The 17,456-nt window shown below is 40.9% G+C and overlaps 2 protein-coding genes across 5 annotated transcripts in view; one reads left to right on the top strand and one right to left on the bottom strand.

Moving 5' to 3' along the window:
• The window catches only part of LOC134224919 (long-chain-fatty-acid--CoA ligase 4-like), a 138,700-nt gene that overhangs the window by 11,315 nt on the left and 109,929 nt on the right, over positions 1 to 17,456 (top strand). Inside the window, exon 1 of one of the 3 annotated variants that reach the window (XM_062704576.1) lies at positions 9,429 to 9,570. The exons of the other annotated variants lie outside the window; for them this stretch is intronic. The gene's annotated coding sequence lies outside the window, so the exon portion shown is untranslated. Of the gene's footprint in view, positions 1 to 9,428; positions 9,571 to 17,456 lie in introns of those variants that run through there. 3 annotated transcript variants of the gene reach the window in all.
• Positions 8,726 to 9,851, bottom strand: LOC134224920 (uncharacterized). 2 transcript variants are annotated; one of them, XM_062704578.1, is made up of 3 exons: positions 9,661 to 9,851; positions 9,399 to 9,531; positions 8,726 to 9,091 (listed from the first exon to the last, which is right to left on the bottom strand). In XM_062704578.1, exons 1-3 carry the CDS (start codon positions 9,725 to 9,727, stop codon positions 8,938 to 8,940), a joined length of 354 nt encoding a protein of 117 aa, XP_062560562.1. In that variant the 5' UTR covers positions 9,728 to 9,851; the 3' UTR covers positions 8,726 to 8,937. The 2 variants fall into 2 exon arrangements, 1 of the variants encoding a protein (XP_062560562.1); XR_009983106.1 differs by lacking the exon at positions 8,726 to 9,091 and having other exon boundaries at positions 9,408 to 9,531; positions 9,597 to 9,683.

Raw genomic sequence — 17,456 nt, 5'->3', positions numbered from 1 at the left:
CGCACGGCTAAGGAGGGCCCCTACATCGAACCATATTAGCACCATATAAGGTTGGTGTCTTGGCTAAGTACGAGAAAGGCAGTATCACTACTTATTTATTACAATTTTTATTATTATTAATTACAAAAAATTGAGAACAAATTATATGTTCTTGATTTTTTTAGAATTTTTTTATTCGGATCACTAATGAGGGATTAATTCTCCTGAAATTGAGGCAACAACTCAAAATCCAAAAATCCTGAAATTGTGGTGGAATGTTGACATTTTTATCAATGAAGATCATTAGGTTTATTTATGGATTTAGCTGTGAAAAATTGATAACATTTGGTTATTATTGGGAGAAGTTGTTCAAATTTTGCGTGGCCACTAAAAACATCTTTAGCAAGAACAAAACACAGTAAATAATAGAGTAAATAAGGTTGTTAATCAAAAAAATAACTCGCTACATAACGATCATTTGTCTAGAGGATCTATTATAAAAATACGCTATAACAATATAACAATACTATTTTAGTTCTTGGTAAAACAGGGGAGAATCATGTCTCCCAAGGGGTCAAGTATCCCCACCTTCCCCAACTGTATAAAGATTGAGTTTGAAAAAAACTTGAAATCGACAGGTCTCCAAGTCGACAGGGATTTGCATGACTGTATACAAATTGTGACGTAAAACACCTTCAATTAGCTACTGGTGAAATGTCAATAAGAGCAGCGAGGTAAATGGCTGGCGAAGTTTCAGAGCGATCATTTTTCCATGATCCGTAATTTCATTTCCGTCATGAGCAAAGCATCGTCTGATGGATACATAAAGCTTTATAAAAAAATCTTGGTCAATAGTTTTAAAATTGTTGAAAATAGTGACTTTTTGCGAGAAAAAGTGACTTTAGTGACTTGAGGTCGAAAAAAGAGACTTTTTAGTGACTAGCCCGAAAAAAGTGACCAAGTCACTAAAAAGTGACCCGCTACCAGGTCTGGGTACGGAATCAGCGGGTTACGTCACGGTTTGGTGGTGTCCTTCTGGTATGCTCTATCACTACTTTTAGGCACGATGAATGAGATTCTCCGAGCTTGAGCTTGAGACTAAACTGTGCCAATCCCGCGTGCGTAATGACTGACCCTGGAAGCCTAATCGTTTTGAGATACGTTGAGTGGAAAAAATTTGTGCATGTGATTCAGGTGCGACGTTTCTCGTACGCCCCGTGATGGTCCTGCGAACTGACGACTCCCACGGTGGTTTGCCGCGAAATATGTCGTCGTTGTCTTGGAGCTTCGCCGTAATTTTACACTCAGCGGAAATGATGTGTTAAAACGATCCGTTATGCTAACTTTGAGCAAACTAATTTAACTGGTGGCTTTAACTTCAAGCCAGTTTCGGCTTTTCCCTTCTGGTTTTTCTGGTTCTGGTTCTGGTTTTTTTTGTATTCCGAAAAACATATTTTGTAAATCCTAGGGAATCCCCAGATATTTCGACGGCAATCCTCCAAGCATACCGAAAGGAACCTCCAGGGATTCGGAAAGCAATTCACCAGAGATTCCGACAGGGATTTCAAGGAGTTCCTAGGGATTCCAAATCCACTCGGAATGTCGAAAGGAATCCTCCAAGGATTCCGACGGGAGTGTTTCAGGAATCACAACGGAAACATTCCGACGGGAATTTTCCAGCAGTTGCAACGAGAATGTTCCAGGGATGTAGAAGTAAATCGTTTAAGGATTCCGAAGCAAATCGTCGAATGATTTCCAAGTAATTCGTCGAGGGATTCCAAAGTAAATTGTAGTGGGAGTCCGAACTAAATCTTCGATGAATTCCGAAGTAAACCGTCGATGTATTCCGAAGCGAATCATCAAATGATTCCAAAGCATTTCGTCGAGGGCTTTCGAAGCAAATCGTCAGAGCGATTCCGATCGTCGAGGGGTTCCGAATTAACTATTCAAAGAATTCTGAAGCAAATCGTCGAAGTATTCTGAAACAAATCGTCAAGGAGTTCCGAAGCAAATCTCCAAATGATTCCGAAACAAATCTTTGGAGGACTCCGGAGAAATTCCTAAGCCACCTTTTATTCACGCCAATGGTTGTAAATGTGATATGTAGTAATGGAAGGATGGTATATTCTAATTGGATGCCGAAACGAGCTTTTTCGCTCATTTCGAATTGTAACAGTTACAAGGTGTAGGTATAGGGATAGAAGAAGGAAACGGTATGAAAAGTTATTTCCCGTTCTAACGATTGCTAGAACATGAGAAATATATGAAAAGATACAAAGTAGGAGAAATGAAACGGGCCTGGGATTGAACCCACGACCTCCTGCTTATGAGGCAGAAATTCTTTGAATATTGTAATCAACAGACCAATATGAAAGTTTTTGATTGCAGTACACAGATTAATTCTTGAAAAAAAATGTTGCTTAGCCTTTTGAAAAGTTAAGCGATAAATCTTAAAAGTTTCAGAATTATTGTGCCATTATGACCAACGACAATTATTGTTTAACGTTCAATATCAATTATTGATACCTTTTTCAAAAATCAACAAAATCGCCTACACCATGTTCAACTTAAACCCGTGAAAGCTGTTTCTAGATGTTATGTGTTCAACGTATTTTTAGAATCCTGGTTTGGTCGATGTTGTATAAGGTAAATGCTTCCAATCATTTAAAGGTACGAACACGTTGGATGTTCTATTAAATTCGGCAATAAATTTCATAGTAGCCTCGTATTCTACACAGGATTCTGTTTTTACACGATTTTTTTCCCTCGTAATTTTGATCGTGTGACTTTAATTTGCCACCTAAGTCTTTGCAACATGCTTCAAAAAATCCTAAATATTTCAAGGAAAAATCACATGGTAATTAATATGCGTTGAACAATTAGGATGAGTGCAAAACTGAAAAAAATGTAAGTCGACCAAAAACAGAATCCAGCTTCTACAGTTCGTACCGCCATGGGCTGTCCATTGTAGTTTTTGTTGAGGACCGCGTCACATATACTCTGGTATGGACGCACATCATGATCTCCTCATCGCTGGAAACCCCTTCGTACACATTCCTGAGATGATGAGCCACAACCCCGCAACTACGATCAAGTCTAGTTTGATAGGTGCATATTGGTTGACAATAAGTTGAAGAGAAAGTAGCGAGCTAATATAAATCAAAAGTTTTGTAAGGAATTCCTGCCCAGCGAACAGGCTTATCCCTTAAAACTAGCTATATTTACCTCGTTTTAGTAAATTCAAAGTTGTGAGTCGTTGATTTATCAAGCTGGGAAGTCAGTTATAGGTCCATGAATGACTCGCCGTGTTTGATTAAACTTATCTCTAGCATTTCGATGTGATCCTCTGACTTCAACCTCGTCAATACTCACACCAACAAAAGATTCACAAGAAATTGAAAAAAAAACCTTCATAATTATCATTACTTCATCACCAAGGTTTCGGCTAATTTTGCAAACCAGTTCTTGGTGCAGATCGCACGAATATTATTATCAACCACCAAGTTCATCAATTCGTTTGTGCGGGTCACTTTTTAGTGACTTGGTCACTTTTTTCGGGCAAGTCACTAAAAAGTCTCTTTTTTTGACCTCAAGACACTAAAGTCACTTTTTCTCGCAAAAAGTCACTATTTTCAACTATTTTGAAACTGTTGACTATTTTTGAATGAAGCTTTATGTATAAGTCGGATGATGCCTTGTTCACGGCGGAAATGAAATTACGGATTCACCAGTAGCTAATTGACCTTTCCTGTCAACATTTTTTATTTCAATTAATTGCATATTATTCGGCAACTCGGACGTACGAAAACCATTTTTTTTGTCCCCCCAAGACACGTGGATTCTTTTTCGCAAATTTCATATCAATTTGTCCATTTCGAAATATGTGCTGTGCATATGCACAGCCAGGATATTTAACAAAAAAAAAAATTTTATTTGCTTAATCGATTCTTTATTTTATTTAAAGTCAACTTTCCCAAAGAACCCATATTTTTTGACACCTCTAAGTATTTTTAAAATTTAAAACAAAATATTGAAAAAGTTTTGTTTTTCAAGATTGGGCTAACATCCGCCTGATTTTGAACGAATGAATTTTTCAGACTGGTTCACTCGTACAGCATTTTTTCCACTTTTGTTTTCGATTTTTGAAATAGCTAGACGCTTGAGAGAGTTGAAAGATAGAGAAAGAGATTAAAACAATCAAACGAGATGCAATTTTCGACGTGAAAGGATGTATCGAAAATGAGAAAAGTAGATCAAGTAGATCTGCCCAGTCTCCCCTATCAGTTGCCTTATTGGCGGTTCAGATTAATCTTTTCAATTTTAGATATTCTTTCTTCAGGGAAACCAATAGTTGATTAAAGGCTTGTTATTTAGTACATACCTATTATTTATTGTCTTTATTAATGAGGTTTTCGGCCCTTGACCGGTTCACCTCAAGGTAGTATATACCTAAAACAAACATGCTAATCAGTTTTGTTATAACAGAAAATTGTTTTATCACAAAGCTCGTGCTTTGAATCATAGGGGCGTAACTGCATTAATCCATTGCTCTTCGTCGATGTTTTCTTTTTATCATTGCAGCGAATTGCTGTAGTTTGCAGAAGATTAATGGTTTGGTGTGATAATGGGTGATTGTTGAGTTATTAACGAAGTTATGATTCTCAGCGCGTGATATTTTGGTAAAATAAAAATATTTATTTTCAAATAGAAATAATGATATTTGCATCTATGATTGTTCTGCAATCGAGTTAAAAAATCTTGAGGTTGTATACAAGACAAGACCGCTCGACGTAAACTACGTAAAACCAAATATAATAAACTGAACAAATCGTTCCGCCCTATATAGAAGGGGAGGAACCGTCCCACCGACGATACGACCTCGTTTCAGCAGTTCCTCCCACTCTGTGAGGGAGTAGGGACTCCACTGTCTAGCAGCTGGATCACCCCATTCTTACACCCCACTCAATTATTGATAATACACTAAAAATAGGCAATTACCAAGGATTGGAACACGCTGTATAGGAGATGCATGATGCATGAAAGAACTCAAATTTTCAATAGTTTAGCGTTGATAATCAAAAGTTTCAATACTACTGGCAAATTGGCGGAGTTTGCGAACCGATTGATATATAAATCTTTAAAATCCATTGAAAAATTAAGGACCTATTAATGTTACAAATCTTTCATGATTTCGGTCCCCAATTAGGAAATTTTCATTTTACACCCTGTATCCGAGTCTTCCCCAAAGTAATTTTGCTGTAAAAACCCAGATTAATCCACCTACAGTGAGATTTTGACCCTTCCTTAGTTAAAGGAAATTTTTCCAGACTCCAGCATTAAAAACAAGATAAAACTACTCAGCTTCCCACGGCGATTTACCATGAACGTAACAAAATAATTGCCTACCCAAATGCGGATGTCATGGGTTGAGTGACTCAACGAATGATAACGTACTGTACTTCATGCTGCCTATCTATAAGGCGCTCGTCGGATCGAATAACTATTTTGACATGGTTAGTAATTATTGTAACGCTAGTTGCATATAATGTACTCGTAATTTCCAGAGACATTGATATTAATTAATCCAGAACTAACTAAATCAGTCAATGATCTGAACGAAACTCAATAGCGTTCAATAATAACATATATTTCGCCTTATGGATGTCTAATTTGATAAAACTAAACTTGTTCAATACCCTAAAAATGAGCTAGATTTTTCTGGTAGTAAATTTCAGAATTTGCACACATACGCACACATACATGCATACAAGTGATCTATTACTGTCTCAAAACATGCTCACATTTGCTATCTAGCTTCCACTGAAGAAATTTTTGAAATCCCTTTCAATTTTTACGTTTTTGCTTTTCTGAGAAGATTTTTTTGTACATGCTTCTATATGTTCCTCAATTAAAATCATTTGTTTCTCTGAAACAAATCAGTAAAATAGGCATAATTCCATATCATATCATTTGTTATAATTATATTTTCAATGTCAAAGTGAATTTGTTTCAAATACCATACATTTTATTCAATAATTCACGAGATTTCTTGATGGATTAATTCGTAACACACCTGCGTAACGCATACAAAGTGAAATTATAGACACTTCCGAAGGAAGGGTCAAAACATGAGAAAATAGAAGCCGTGTTTCCCTCCCAACATCCACTTCGCTCAATATTATGGAATTTTTCAAAATATATTGTGATGATAATTTATACATTTGAAATAGCGTGAATGTAAAAGATACCATTCGTGATTTTTTTTAGATTTTGTTAGATTCGTTATATGTATTTTGATAACTTTTGAATTTGAAGACGAGCTCGACGGTCCTGCATTATAAGCAGGAGGTTGAGCGTTCAATCCCAGGTTCGTTGTAACTGAATTTTCATAATTTTTGTTTCGTTTTCTACCAAAACGATCCGTACTGATGTTCCTTTCGCACTAAAAATTCCAAAAACTTCCGTGGCACCTATAGCAAATCTGCATTTTTCTTAAGTAGGTGTTCAGCTAATCCAGTGATCGTAATTTTCACACATTCTCACGAGAAGAGAATGTTCACGCAGATTTTTGCCTAGAAATAATTTTTCGGGAAAGAAAAACAGGTCTTATGAGTGATAGATAACCATGTTTCGCTCACTTCCAGTGGTGCAAACATTTGATTTGCTCGCAGGACTACTCATAGTTTTGAGTTTGAGTTTTGACTGATATTAAGTAGAATTTCCTTGGTATAAAAAGAGAGGGCAAAAGCTAGCGTGCACGGTTTTCGTTTCTCTTTTGAGTTTGTTATGAGAGAGTGGTGAGTAAAAGAACCGCCACAAATTACGAAAAAAAATTCTCCCTCGACCCAAAAACGCTATATTTTGTCTCATCTCTGAAACTGAAAGTCACTATTTGGTCACTTTTTCTGCAACTGAAAGTCACTATTTGATCCCTTTTTTCGTCAGCTTTGGTCACTAAAGTCACTATTTTGAGTGGCATTGGTCGCTACCAGCCCTGATGTAGTCAAAATTCAGGTTATTATGTTTAGGCGATAACTTATAAAATAGAGCTTGCCGATCCTTTTGTGCCAATTCGAGTTCGAGTTCACATATCTTGTTGCCATTCATTGTTGCAATTCTAATCGACTTTGGTATGAATAATTCTTGAGTTCACTATTTTCTTCAAATTTACGCGTTCGCGTATGAGGGATTGCTTGGTAAATTCTTTTGAGAATTAAAAAAAACATTCTTCAGGAATGTATTGAAAAACACAAAATTACTCAGGATTTTTCAAAGCAATTTCTGGAGGAACTTCCGAAGGAATTTTTGGTGAAGTTTTGAAAAGAATTTCTGGAGGATTTTCCAATGGAATCACTAAATGGGTGCCTATAAGAATTATAAGCGTAATTTTCAAAAATATTCCTGAAGGCATTTCCAAGATGAGTCCCCGGAAGAATTCCTGAAGGAATTTCCTAATGTTTTTTTAAGGAATTCCCAAAAGGAGAACCTTAACGGATTTTCGAAAAAAAATCTAATGGAACTTTTGGAGAATTTTTGAAAGAAATCCGAATGGATTCGAAGGAATTACTAAAGCTCTTCTCGAATGCTTTCCTAAAAGGGATACCAAAATGAATTTCCAAATAATTTTCTGAATAGATTCTCGAAGGAATTTTGAAAGCAATTTTTATAGAAATTATAAAGGAATTTCCCAAGGCTCAATGAAATGTCTAGAAGGAATTTGACACTTAGAAGCGGTGCTGTGGCTGCCAGGCCCAAGCAAGCCAGATGTTAGTCACGCGAACGGAAGCGACATTAGCAATATTATAGTTTTGCATCAATTGTATTCTCGAACGAATTTCTAAAGGAATTTTCAAAAGAAACTCCTAAAGGAGAAAGTTCTGAAGGGATTTCCAAAGAAATTCCCGAACAAATTTCCGAAACTATTCCTTAAGCAGTTTTCTAAAAAGAAGAAATTTTAAAAGAATATCTGAACTGTAGGAAAACGAAGGTATTTTCGTGGGATTTTCTCTAGAAATTTGCGAGGAAGCCCCTGAAGGGATTTCTGAATGAAATCCTGCAGGAAGGTTCGAAGGAATCCCCGAAGGAAAATTTCAAAACCATTCTTAGAATTCCGTCTTTGAAGGAGCCGGACAATATTAAATACTCATCCTACTTGGTTGACATTGTGTACAAAAATACATTTGAGAGAGTTAGTTCTGAAAATGTATTGCGAGAGATCGGCTGGTACCTGGTGCTGGGAATTTGGTTTCATCAGTACCCGCTAAGCTGCGGTGGACGACGGAGGTCCTTCGTAGCTTAGTAGGGAAAGCACCTGTCATGCGAACTGGGGTCGTGGGATCAAACCCCACCGAAGGGGCGGTTACCCTCCAATACCTTTTCCGAACTAAATCTATCACATGTTGTACATATGCATAATCAAGTTTCAGACATAGTAATTAATTTCCACTCCGGGTGGCTTAATACCCGGCATATAGGCAATTAACTTTGAATGTACTGAGGAATTTCTGAATTAATTCCCGGAAGATTTTTCGATTACTTCGAGAAGAGAAGAAATTTTTGAAGGAATGCCTGGAGGAGTTTTTGAAGAAATTCCTGAAGGAATTTTTGATTGAACGGCTGAAGCAATTTCTGTTGGTTTTCCCAATTTCCTAAAGAATTTCTTAAAGCTTAAAATAATTTTTGTATCAAATTTTCAGTTAATTTGCTTTGCCTCATTTCTTTATTATTCGTTTTATACTGGCCACACTGTTCTACCGGCGTGCCGATTGAATGGGAATGCATTTGACCTATTTTTTTCCCGTCACCTCGTTTCGAAGTTTTAGAATATTCCATTGCTCTTGGTAACATGGCTCTCTTTTAACTCTCATTATATCACAGTACGTCTTCTATCGCCACTCAACCTACCAAACCTTGAAAAAACGTGGTTGGTTTACTCGAACTGTGATTTTCTCATCCGATTTAACGGGAATCCCCGACTGTATCGTTCGATCTTCTCTCCAATCTCCACCAAGTGCACAACGGCTTGTAGCTCCACAAAGACATGTAGAGACAGAACCTAGGAAGTGCAACAGCTTGGATTGCATTCCGATGCATTCCCGACTGACAATCGTCGCTGAGAAGTTTTAAAAGACAGTCGTTTTTTACTAATATCGAATATTTATTGTTTAAATTGAAGGTGAAAAACGAGTGCCAATAACAGTTACTGATCTAGTTTGTCCTATTGCTGAAGTGTAAACCTAACATTTAAGATGAAGTTCTTCATCAAACTGTAATTAACAAAAACTATTCAGTGCAGATCAACTTTTGAATTTGTGCTAAAATCGAACTACCCTCTTTAGTAAACATTTCAACTTTGGTGATAAATAATACTGGTTTATTCGGACTATTAATCGAGACAAAAAAAGTGCATAATACCATACCATATCGGGTGGCGGCCGACCTTCCTATCGAATCGTATCATATCGTACGATGTTGGACGCGAACAGCGCAGGATCCGACTAACCACCATCGACAACATGTGATGAGCTCTGGTTCTTCTGCTGGTGCTGCTGGCTGAAAACAAAAGAGAAGAGAACTACTGTTATTGGATAGGTACGTTTGCATGATAGTCGACACACAATCACGTTTTCTTGTTCGATTCCGGTTCGATGCCGGTGTGGGTCCATGATGAGGAGTACTCACAAACGACGGCAAGGGTGTGTTCTGGATGTACGGAATACAAATAAGAAATCGCGCCGCACTTTGTCATCAAAGTCGGTCAGTCGTGTTGCACGCGTTTGATTACTTGCTTCATACATATTATCATATTAGGTTTACTCCGACGAATGTGAAGGTGTCTCTCCGCCGGACAGATGTTAATTGAATTGTACCGATTCTTTTGTTTTGTCGTTGGCCGTTCGCCTTGTCGGTGGGTACAAAAATGTGGAAGTGGCGATCGATAACACCTTCCCGTTCCGTTAGAAAATGGAGCACTCTGTTTTTATTTCAATCTGGTTGCAACAGTTGTGGGGCAGTATGAAAACTACTTAGTGGGTAGAGGGTTGTGATTCATGAATTTTCCATGATTGATTTACGCTCTGTTTGTTCCGGTTTGTTTTGGCTATGGATCTATATGGGCTCTGCTTTACTGTAATAAGAGGAAAAAACGCTGCCAGAACAACAAAGCTTGAGAGAGAATTGTTACCATTTTGCCTTTCTAGTGCACCAAGATGTAACGAAAATGTTATTTGCTCACACCAAAAATAAAGTTCTGATAGAAGGCCTAGAAATCCTTTGTTTTATATACCAATCGACACAACGAACTGAGATGATGTCTACCTATGTGTGTATGCGAGGATCATCATTCATCAAATCGTTCACTTTCAAGGTACTTATCCTTAACTAATTTGCTCATTTCAAGTTGCAAAAAACTAATTTTTGATTGGGCCTTCAACGAGTTATTTTCAAAATTTGTTAGGTCCACCCCAAAAAACGAGACAAAAACTCAGCCGTTTTTTTGCAAGCTGTCATGAAAAATAACTGATTTTGAAGGGTATACCCCATGGTAAATTTCTTTTAAAAAGCTCCAAAACGGGACAACCAAGTTCTGTTGATGTATTTCGACTTGTTTTACACAGATGTGTGGTCCCCAGCACAAAATTACAAATACAATGGATGCACTATGCATAGTGTGTCGAGTAAGTTTCCAACCAGAAGACATCCTAAACTGGATCGAGAATCGAACTCGCCATCTCCGGATTGACAATCATACGCCTCTGCTCGCAAGGCTACTGGAAACCCCTCGGTGGGCGCTACCACTGCGATTCTTTTTTTCGCACTTGTATATAAATTTGTTCTTATGGCTTGTAATGATTTGGAACAGATTTTGCCTTTCTTTAATTCTTGTTCGTTATCTATCGAGAGCGATTTTTGCAAACCCCGACCAAGAGAGAACGTGAAACACAGTTAGAAAAGACGACCGGAGACATAAACACAAAAGACAAGAAAATTATTTTAGAGCTCAGGTATGTCTAGTACGAGACATTGTACACGGCCTTATTGGTGAGATCGAAATACGTATCTGCAAAGTTACAATCATGTGTCGTCTTACGACAAATGAAGCACAAAATTTTTCCTCGAGTACTCATAAGTGCACCTAAACGGCAATGAATAGCAGCAAGTTTTTGTGAGTGCCAATAAACACACAACACAATGAGTACTGTGACTGTGCCAATGAGTGTCTCCATAAGGGCCCGTAAACTGATTATGTAAAACCCCTTACGGGGGGATGGGGGTTTGACGTTTTCTTACATGGCGCATAAGAGGGCTCTAAAATCATTTGTATGAAAAAAATCTTACATGAGGAGGGGCAGAGTTGAAAAACCCTGAAAAATCTCTTACCTAAGGCCCCTAAGGGGCAACTAGTACTCATTAGTGTCCATAACCGCCAGTTAGTTTCCATGAGTCTTGACTTGAGGTGTGAGCCGGTCTGAAACTCGTTGGCTTCGGCGTTTGTCGTAATTGTAGTCGGCGGATTGGCTTGTCGAATTTTTTTATTGCAGACGTTTTAAAAAGATTTTTTTTCACGATTTTTTAAGATATAACCGGGAGAATCCTTTGAACGTCGCCGGAAAAAAATGATGAAATTTTTCTGAGTTTTCTCAAAATATGCACTGGCAAATTTTTCTGGATTTTTAACGGGGAATTATTTGTTGTTTCCACGGAAAATTCTCTGGAAATTACAAGGGAAGCCCTTTGGAATTCTGATGGACAATGGCTTGTGATTTCCAAGAAAAAATCTATGACATTTCAAATGAAAATTGTTTGGTATTTTCAATTTTCAATAAAAATGTTTGTAAATTTTAAGGGAAATTCCATAAAAATTCTTCAGAAAGGAAAAGAAAGAAAGGGATATATGGCCGAACAGGGGTCTCCAGTAGCCTTGCGAGCAAAGGCATAAGATTGCCATTCCGGAGATGGCGAGTTCGATTCTCAGTACGGTCTAGGATGTTTTCGGGTGGGAAATATTCTCGACTCCCTGGGCATAACGTGTCCATTGTACTTGCCACACAAGATACATACTCATGCAATGGCGGGCGGTCATAGAAAAGCTTTCAGTTAATAACTGAGGAAATGCGACGTTGATAAGTTGAAAAGCAGGCCAAATTCCAGTTGGAACGTAGAGTCATTGAAGAAGAAGAAGTTGGCCGAACAGATATTTTTGCCGAAAAATCAGTTTGCCCCAACAGGTTGTTCGGTTCTATCAAATTTAATTGCCTATATTCGGGGATTAAACCACCCGACTTGGACATTAATTTACAATGTTGGCAAAACTCATATGTGAATATGTAAATTATGTGGAAGATATTGATTCGATGGGACTCGAACTCACGACCCTCAGTACACTAGACTGGTGCTTTAACCAACAAAGCTACGTAGGATCTCCGTCGGCCGAACTGGTCTTTTGACCGGAATGATCGTTTGGCAGAAAAGACCATTTGGCCGAAAATGTCATTTAGTCGAATGGATCATGCAGTTCGAAATTTGACAAAATGCGGCTGAAAAACGACATTTGGACCAAATGAACCAAACGAGCATTATGGCCAAATGACCTATCGTCGAATTCCATTTGCTAGAAAATGATTTGGCCGAAAAGGACGTGCGGCCGAATAGGTGATTTAACCGAAAAGTCGTTTGAGTGCAGATGAGTGTCATTGAGTTTTCGTACATGTCGATATTTTGCCTTTCTCGTACAACACCGAAAGGCTATATGATCACTTCAAAAACGAATTTTTAATAAAAGGCCCGGATATCCAAAGTGTTATATACCAATCAACTCAGCTCGACGAAATGAGGTGATGTCTTTTTTTCTCTTCCTGAGCAATGGAGTGGGAATCTGCTCAACAGACATCCTGGGTTGTCCCGGAAGTGCGGTGTTTTTTTTTTTTTTTTTTAGTTCTTTATTAAAGTGATTTTTTATGCGTACAGTAAAGTTCATCACTTGATTAAAGTTAAAAGGGAGAATCTTAAGGTTTTCCCTACGGGCCCAACCCAAGGGTCCCGCCGTAGCTAATATTAATTACAATTGTTTTGTATAAGCTTATAAATTAATGTGTTTTGCTTAATATTTAACAGAAGGAGAACTAGGGTATGGGAGGTATTTTGGACCACCAGTTCGACGGGTCATATTTTGGACCACTGAGTGCAAATTCCTCTTGGTGGTCCAAAATAAGAGCCCTCCTAAGGGTGGTCCAAAATACATCCTTTACCCTATTTGCTTCAGAAATAATATAAACCAGCAACCTTTCCAACGAAGGTTGAACTACTAGCCGCTAGGGGATGCTCACGAACAATCCACTGAACAATAATTTAGGGGCGAAAATAATCGTTCCAACTGACAGGCACTCTTTTTGATTGTTTATCTCTTCCTCATTAACTAAGTCACAAATGTACTGGACAGTGGAAGATGATGTTTGGTTTTGTGTTTTTACATTCTGTTACAGTGTAACTCTAGCGTCTACTATATATATTCCCTTTATTTCAGGTGGTTTCGATGACTAGCAGGAGTCGATGCAAGGGTTACTTCTTTTTCGACAGCATACCAGAATTGTTTGTTTGTGGCTTAATTTTTTTCTGCAATGGATTGATGTCGTTTCCCGTAACATTACTGTTTTGCCGTTTAGACATTTTTGAACGTAGTGTAGCAGTTGAAACCGGCGATTCTGACCTAGTACCTCTAGATTGCGCCCCGCTTTGCAGATTCCGTACGGGTCGAGGTGTGGGATGACTATGGCTATTATGGTTGGAAGTTAAAGGTTCTTCAGCAGCAGAAACCCCAGGGTCCGTAGACTTTTTCTCTGAAGTTTGGATGACGTCAAACTCGGGAGTAACGGAAACGGATTGGGCTGGCATCACAGCCGAAAGAAAGCTATTTACTAGGTGTGTTAAATCTGCTAATTGAGCCGTTTGTTGCGTAACTAATTTTCGCAGATCCTCAATTTCTTGATTTTTCGTAGTTCTTCGTTGCGATTTTTCATTTGAGGTCTGACAATTCGAATTACGTAGACTGTCGATGATCTCATCCTTTTGTTTTAGCTGGGATATTAACTGATCGATCCGGTTGTTCATTTGGTCCAGTTGTTCATCGTTACCTGCTTGAACAACATTGGCGAAGGTTTTGGGTCCGTTCCTGGCCTCATAGACACGTTTGGCTGCAGGATATGAGAGTCCTTGGTCGACTCTCACCCGTTGAATTTCGTTTTCGGTTTTGTAAACCGGACAGGATCTTTCGGAGAGGGCATGATCGGTGGCTTGACATTTGGAACAGAACTTGTCGTTCTGACAACTCTTGTCTTCGACAATGACGTGCGATCTCGAACATTTACCACATATTGGTTGTATGGCCTGGCACCTTTTACCCGTATGCCCGAAGGCCCAGCAATTAAAGCATTGCATGGGGGTTGGGTAGTAAGGCCTTGTTCGGCAGCGAATGTACCCAAAGTCAATGTAGGGAGGAAAGACAGTTCCACGAACCGTAATTACGATAGTTGGCGTGTTTTCTCTGTTCGATCCGTTCTTTCTAGTTATTCTTCGTACCTCTTTAACACCTTGGTTTTTCAGCTCTTCCAGCAGTTCATTCTCGGGCATACTGACGGCATCCCGGCAACTGACGACACATCGTGTTACGTTGAGGTTCGGATGTTCAATAACGGATACCTTGGTACCATCCATCAACTCTTTCATCTGGAGCAGGGAGGTACACTGTCTGATGCTACGGACTTTGAGTGCATAGAAGGTCCCTTGGAGTTCAGGGAACGCTCCATCTATCTTTCCGTTGACGTGTTGTTGTACAGACTTACGAATCAGGAAGGGTGAATTCGGTAAAGAACCGCTTACCGCTGACATTCTCAAAACATATAGGGTACCATGGGTATTGGTACCATCCATATAAGAAGGAAGGGTTGGACCAGTATAACTGCCGTCGATCAGTCTGGCCCCTCCTGGAAGTGGGTCTTTCAGCCAGAGGGACTCCGTCTCTGCCATTGCTGCCATGAAGACAGCCGCTACGGTGCCTACACGACAATCAGGTTCTCTTCTCCTCCGCTTTCTTTCACTCACTTCTCTTTCGCTAATCGCACAGTCACTAAAAATCTCTCTTCCCGAAGTCGAAAAACTCCCGATGCTCTTGATTGTCCGCTCGTCGCACTCTGTTCGTTTCTCAACTTCCACAGGTTTCCTACCGCGCCGCAAACCCGCAACCCGTTTGACGCCGCTTTCCGTAGTTTTTCACTCGACACTTTGTCCCGCTCGCATATTGGACCCGGGGTCAACCCGGGTCAACACCGGTCACTGAACTGACGCTTGCTTGGCGTTCTGTCCTTTATCTGTCCTCTGGTTACGAAAACCCTGTTAGCGCACCACGGAACGATTACGATAAAACAAAACTTCGACCGAACAGATTAAACTTAACGAACAAAACCGACGATACAAGATAAAATAACAGCCATGCCAAACAAATTAAAAACTGAACTCGAAGGCGGGAGCGCAGACAAAAACGTCTTGTCGCTCCATCAGCAATCGAGTTATGAGGAAGTGCGGTGTTAGGGACCACCTCCTACAGCAAACGAGGGAGGCAGGACTACATCCCCGACCCGCTAAACCGTTTCCATTGCCGCCAAGCCCATAGTCCCTTCGGTACAACCAGAAAGTAATACTTCAAAGGGGGGCCAGTGCACGACGCACCCTCGAGGCTAGCTGCGTGTCATGCAGCATCGAACATCTTGACTCGCTTTTTTAGAAGAACACCATGGTATGGGCCCTCCTTAGCCGTGCGGTAAGACGCGCGGCTACAAAGCAAGACCATGCTGAGGGTGGCTGGGTTCGATTCCCGGTGCCGGTCTAGGCAATTTTCGGATTGGAAATTGTCTCGACTTCCCTGGGCATAAAAGTATCATCGTGTTAGCCTCATGATATACGAATGCAAAAATGGTAAACTTGGCTTAGAAACCTCGCAGTTAATAACTGTGGAAGTGCTTAATGAACACTAAGCTGCGAGGCGGCTCTGTCCCAGTGTGGGGATGTAATGCCAATAAGAAGAAGAAGAAGAAGAAGAAGACCATGATATCGTGCCAGCGCATTGCCGCTTTGCTGGAACAAATCAAACAATTGGGAGGGCTCATGCAGCATTGTGCCTTATGTCCCTCCAATCCGCAGCGTCGGCAGAGATTGCTTCTGTCAGGGCCTTTGCAGTCCCATTGCTTGTGCCCCGGTTCCAGGCACTTGAAGCAAACTTCGGGTTGCTCGTATATGCCCACAGGGCACACCGACCATCCCACCTTGACGCTTCCTAACTTGACTACCTTGGAGGCATCCGCTGCAGATAGCCGAACCAATGCTACCTGCGTCCCTGTCGGACCTTTCCATAGCCGAACGGCTGCGGTGGGCGTCTCCACTTCACACTGTCGCCGCAGTGCCGTGACGAGCTCTTCGACTTCAATGATCTCGTCCAGGTCTTTAACCCTTAGATTCACCTCCGTCGTGAGTGCCCTCACCTTGACCGTCTCGCCTAGGACCTCCTCCGCTAACTTCTTGTAGCCGGCGCCCTTTTGCGAGACGCCCGCTTCAGCTCGAGTATCATCTCGCCCATCCGGGTACGTCTTACTCGACGTACGTCGGCGCCAAGTTCACCGAGCTTGACGTCACTCCTCATCGCATTCAAAACATCCGAGTACTTAGCCTCGTCCGCCGTGATGACTAGGGCATCGCCCCTGGAGCGATTGGCGCCTACCCTAGACTTCTTGCTACCCTCATTTGCCTGGGCCTTCTTTTCGGCCCTTGACGTCTTCGGTTTCCTCTTGTTCTTGACCAGGGTCCAGGAGGCGACATCCCCCTCTATTTCCCTGGTCTGGTGCGGCTGAGAACTTTCAGCCTGCCGTAACCCCTTACCACCGTCTTTCCTGGGTGGACAGACCTTTCCAGGTCCTTCCTCCCCCGGTTTTGGAGGTACCTGGCCGGGGATCAGCATCCCAGCCCTAATACCCTTGTTCGGGGTAGTAACCCTCCGCGTTTTGGAGTGGCCCCCATGGAGCTCATCCCCTGGAGACTGTCTCCCCCGTTTTTGTGTCTGCTCCGTTGGAGCAGTCACCCCCGACGTGCCCGCGAATACTTGAGCCTCAGTCTGGGTAGACTTTGGCACCACCGTCTTCGCTGGCACGCCCTCGGTCGATTCGACCTTGCCCGAGTCCGCGAATCCTTAGGCCTCAGTCTGGATAGACATCGACTCCACGGATTTCACGGGCTTACACTTGGCCGTCCCGACCGCCCTCTCCAGCTTGGCGTCCATCCTCGGTTTTTCGAAGTTTCAGAAAGCTCCTCTTGAGGTCCTTACTGATATTATGCTTCGATGACGCAAAGTCGATGATGGCGTCCAGCTGTTCCGTCGCCACCTCGAAGGCCGAAAGCCCATCGCGTTTGCGGTTCATAGCCTGCACAAGCCATGG

This window comes from Armigeres subalbatus, chromosome 3 (assembly GCF_024139115.2).
Source record: "Armigeres subalbatus isolate Guangzhou_Male chromosome 3, GZ_Asu_2, whole genome shotgun sequence".
Lineage (NCBI taxonomy): Eukaryota > Metazoa > Arthropoda > Insecta > Diptera > Culicidae > Armigeres > Armigeres subalbatus.
Note: the sequence above shows the minus strand (reverse complement) of the source record. Positions and strands in the feature narration are given on the sequence as shown.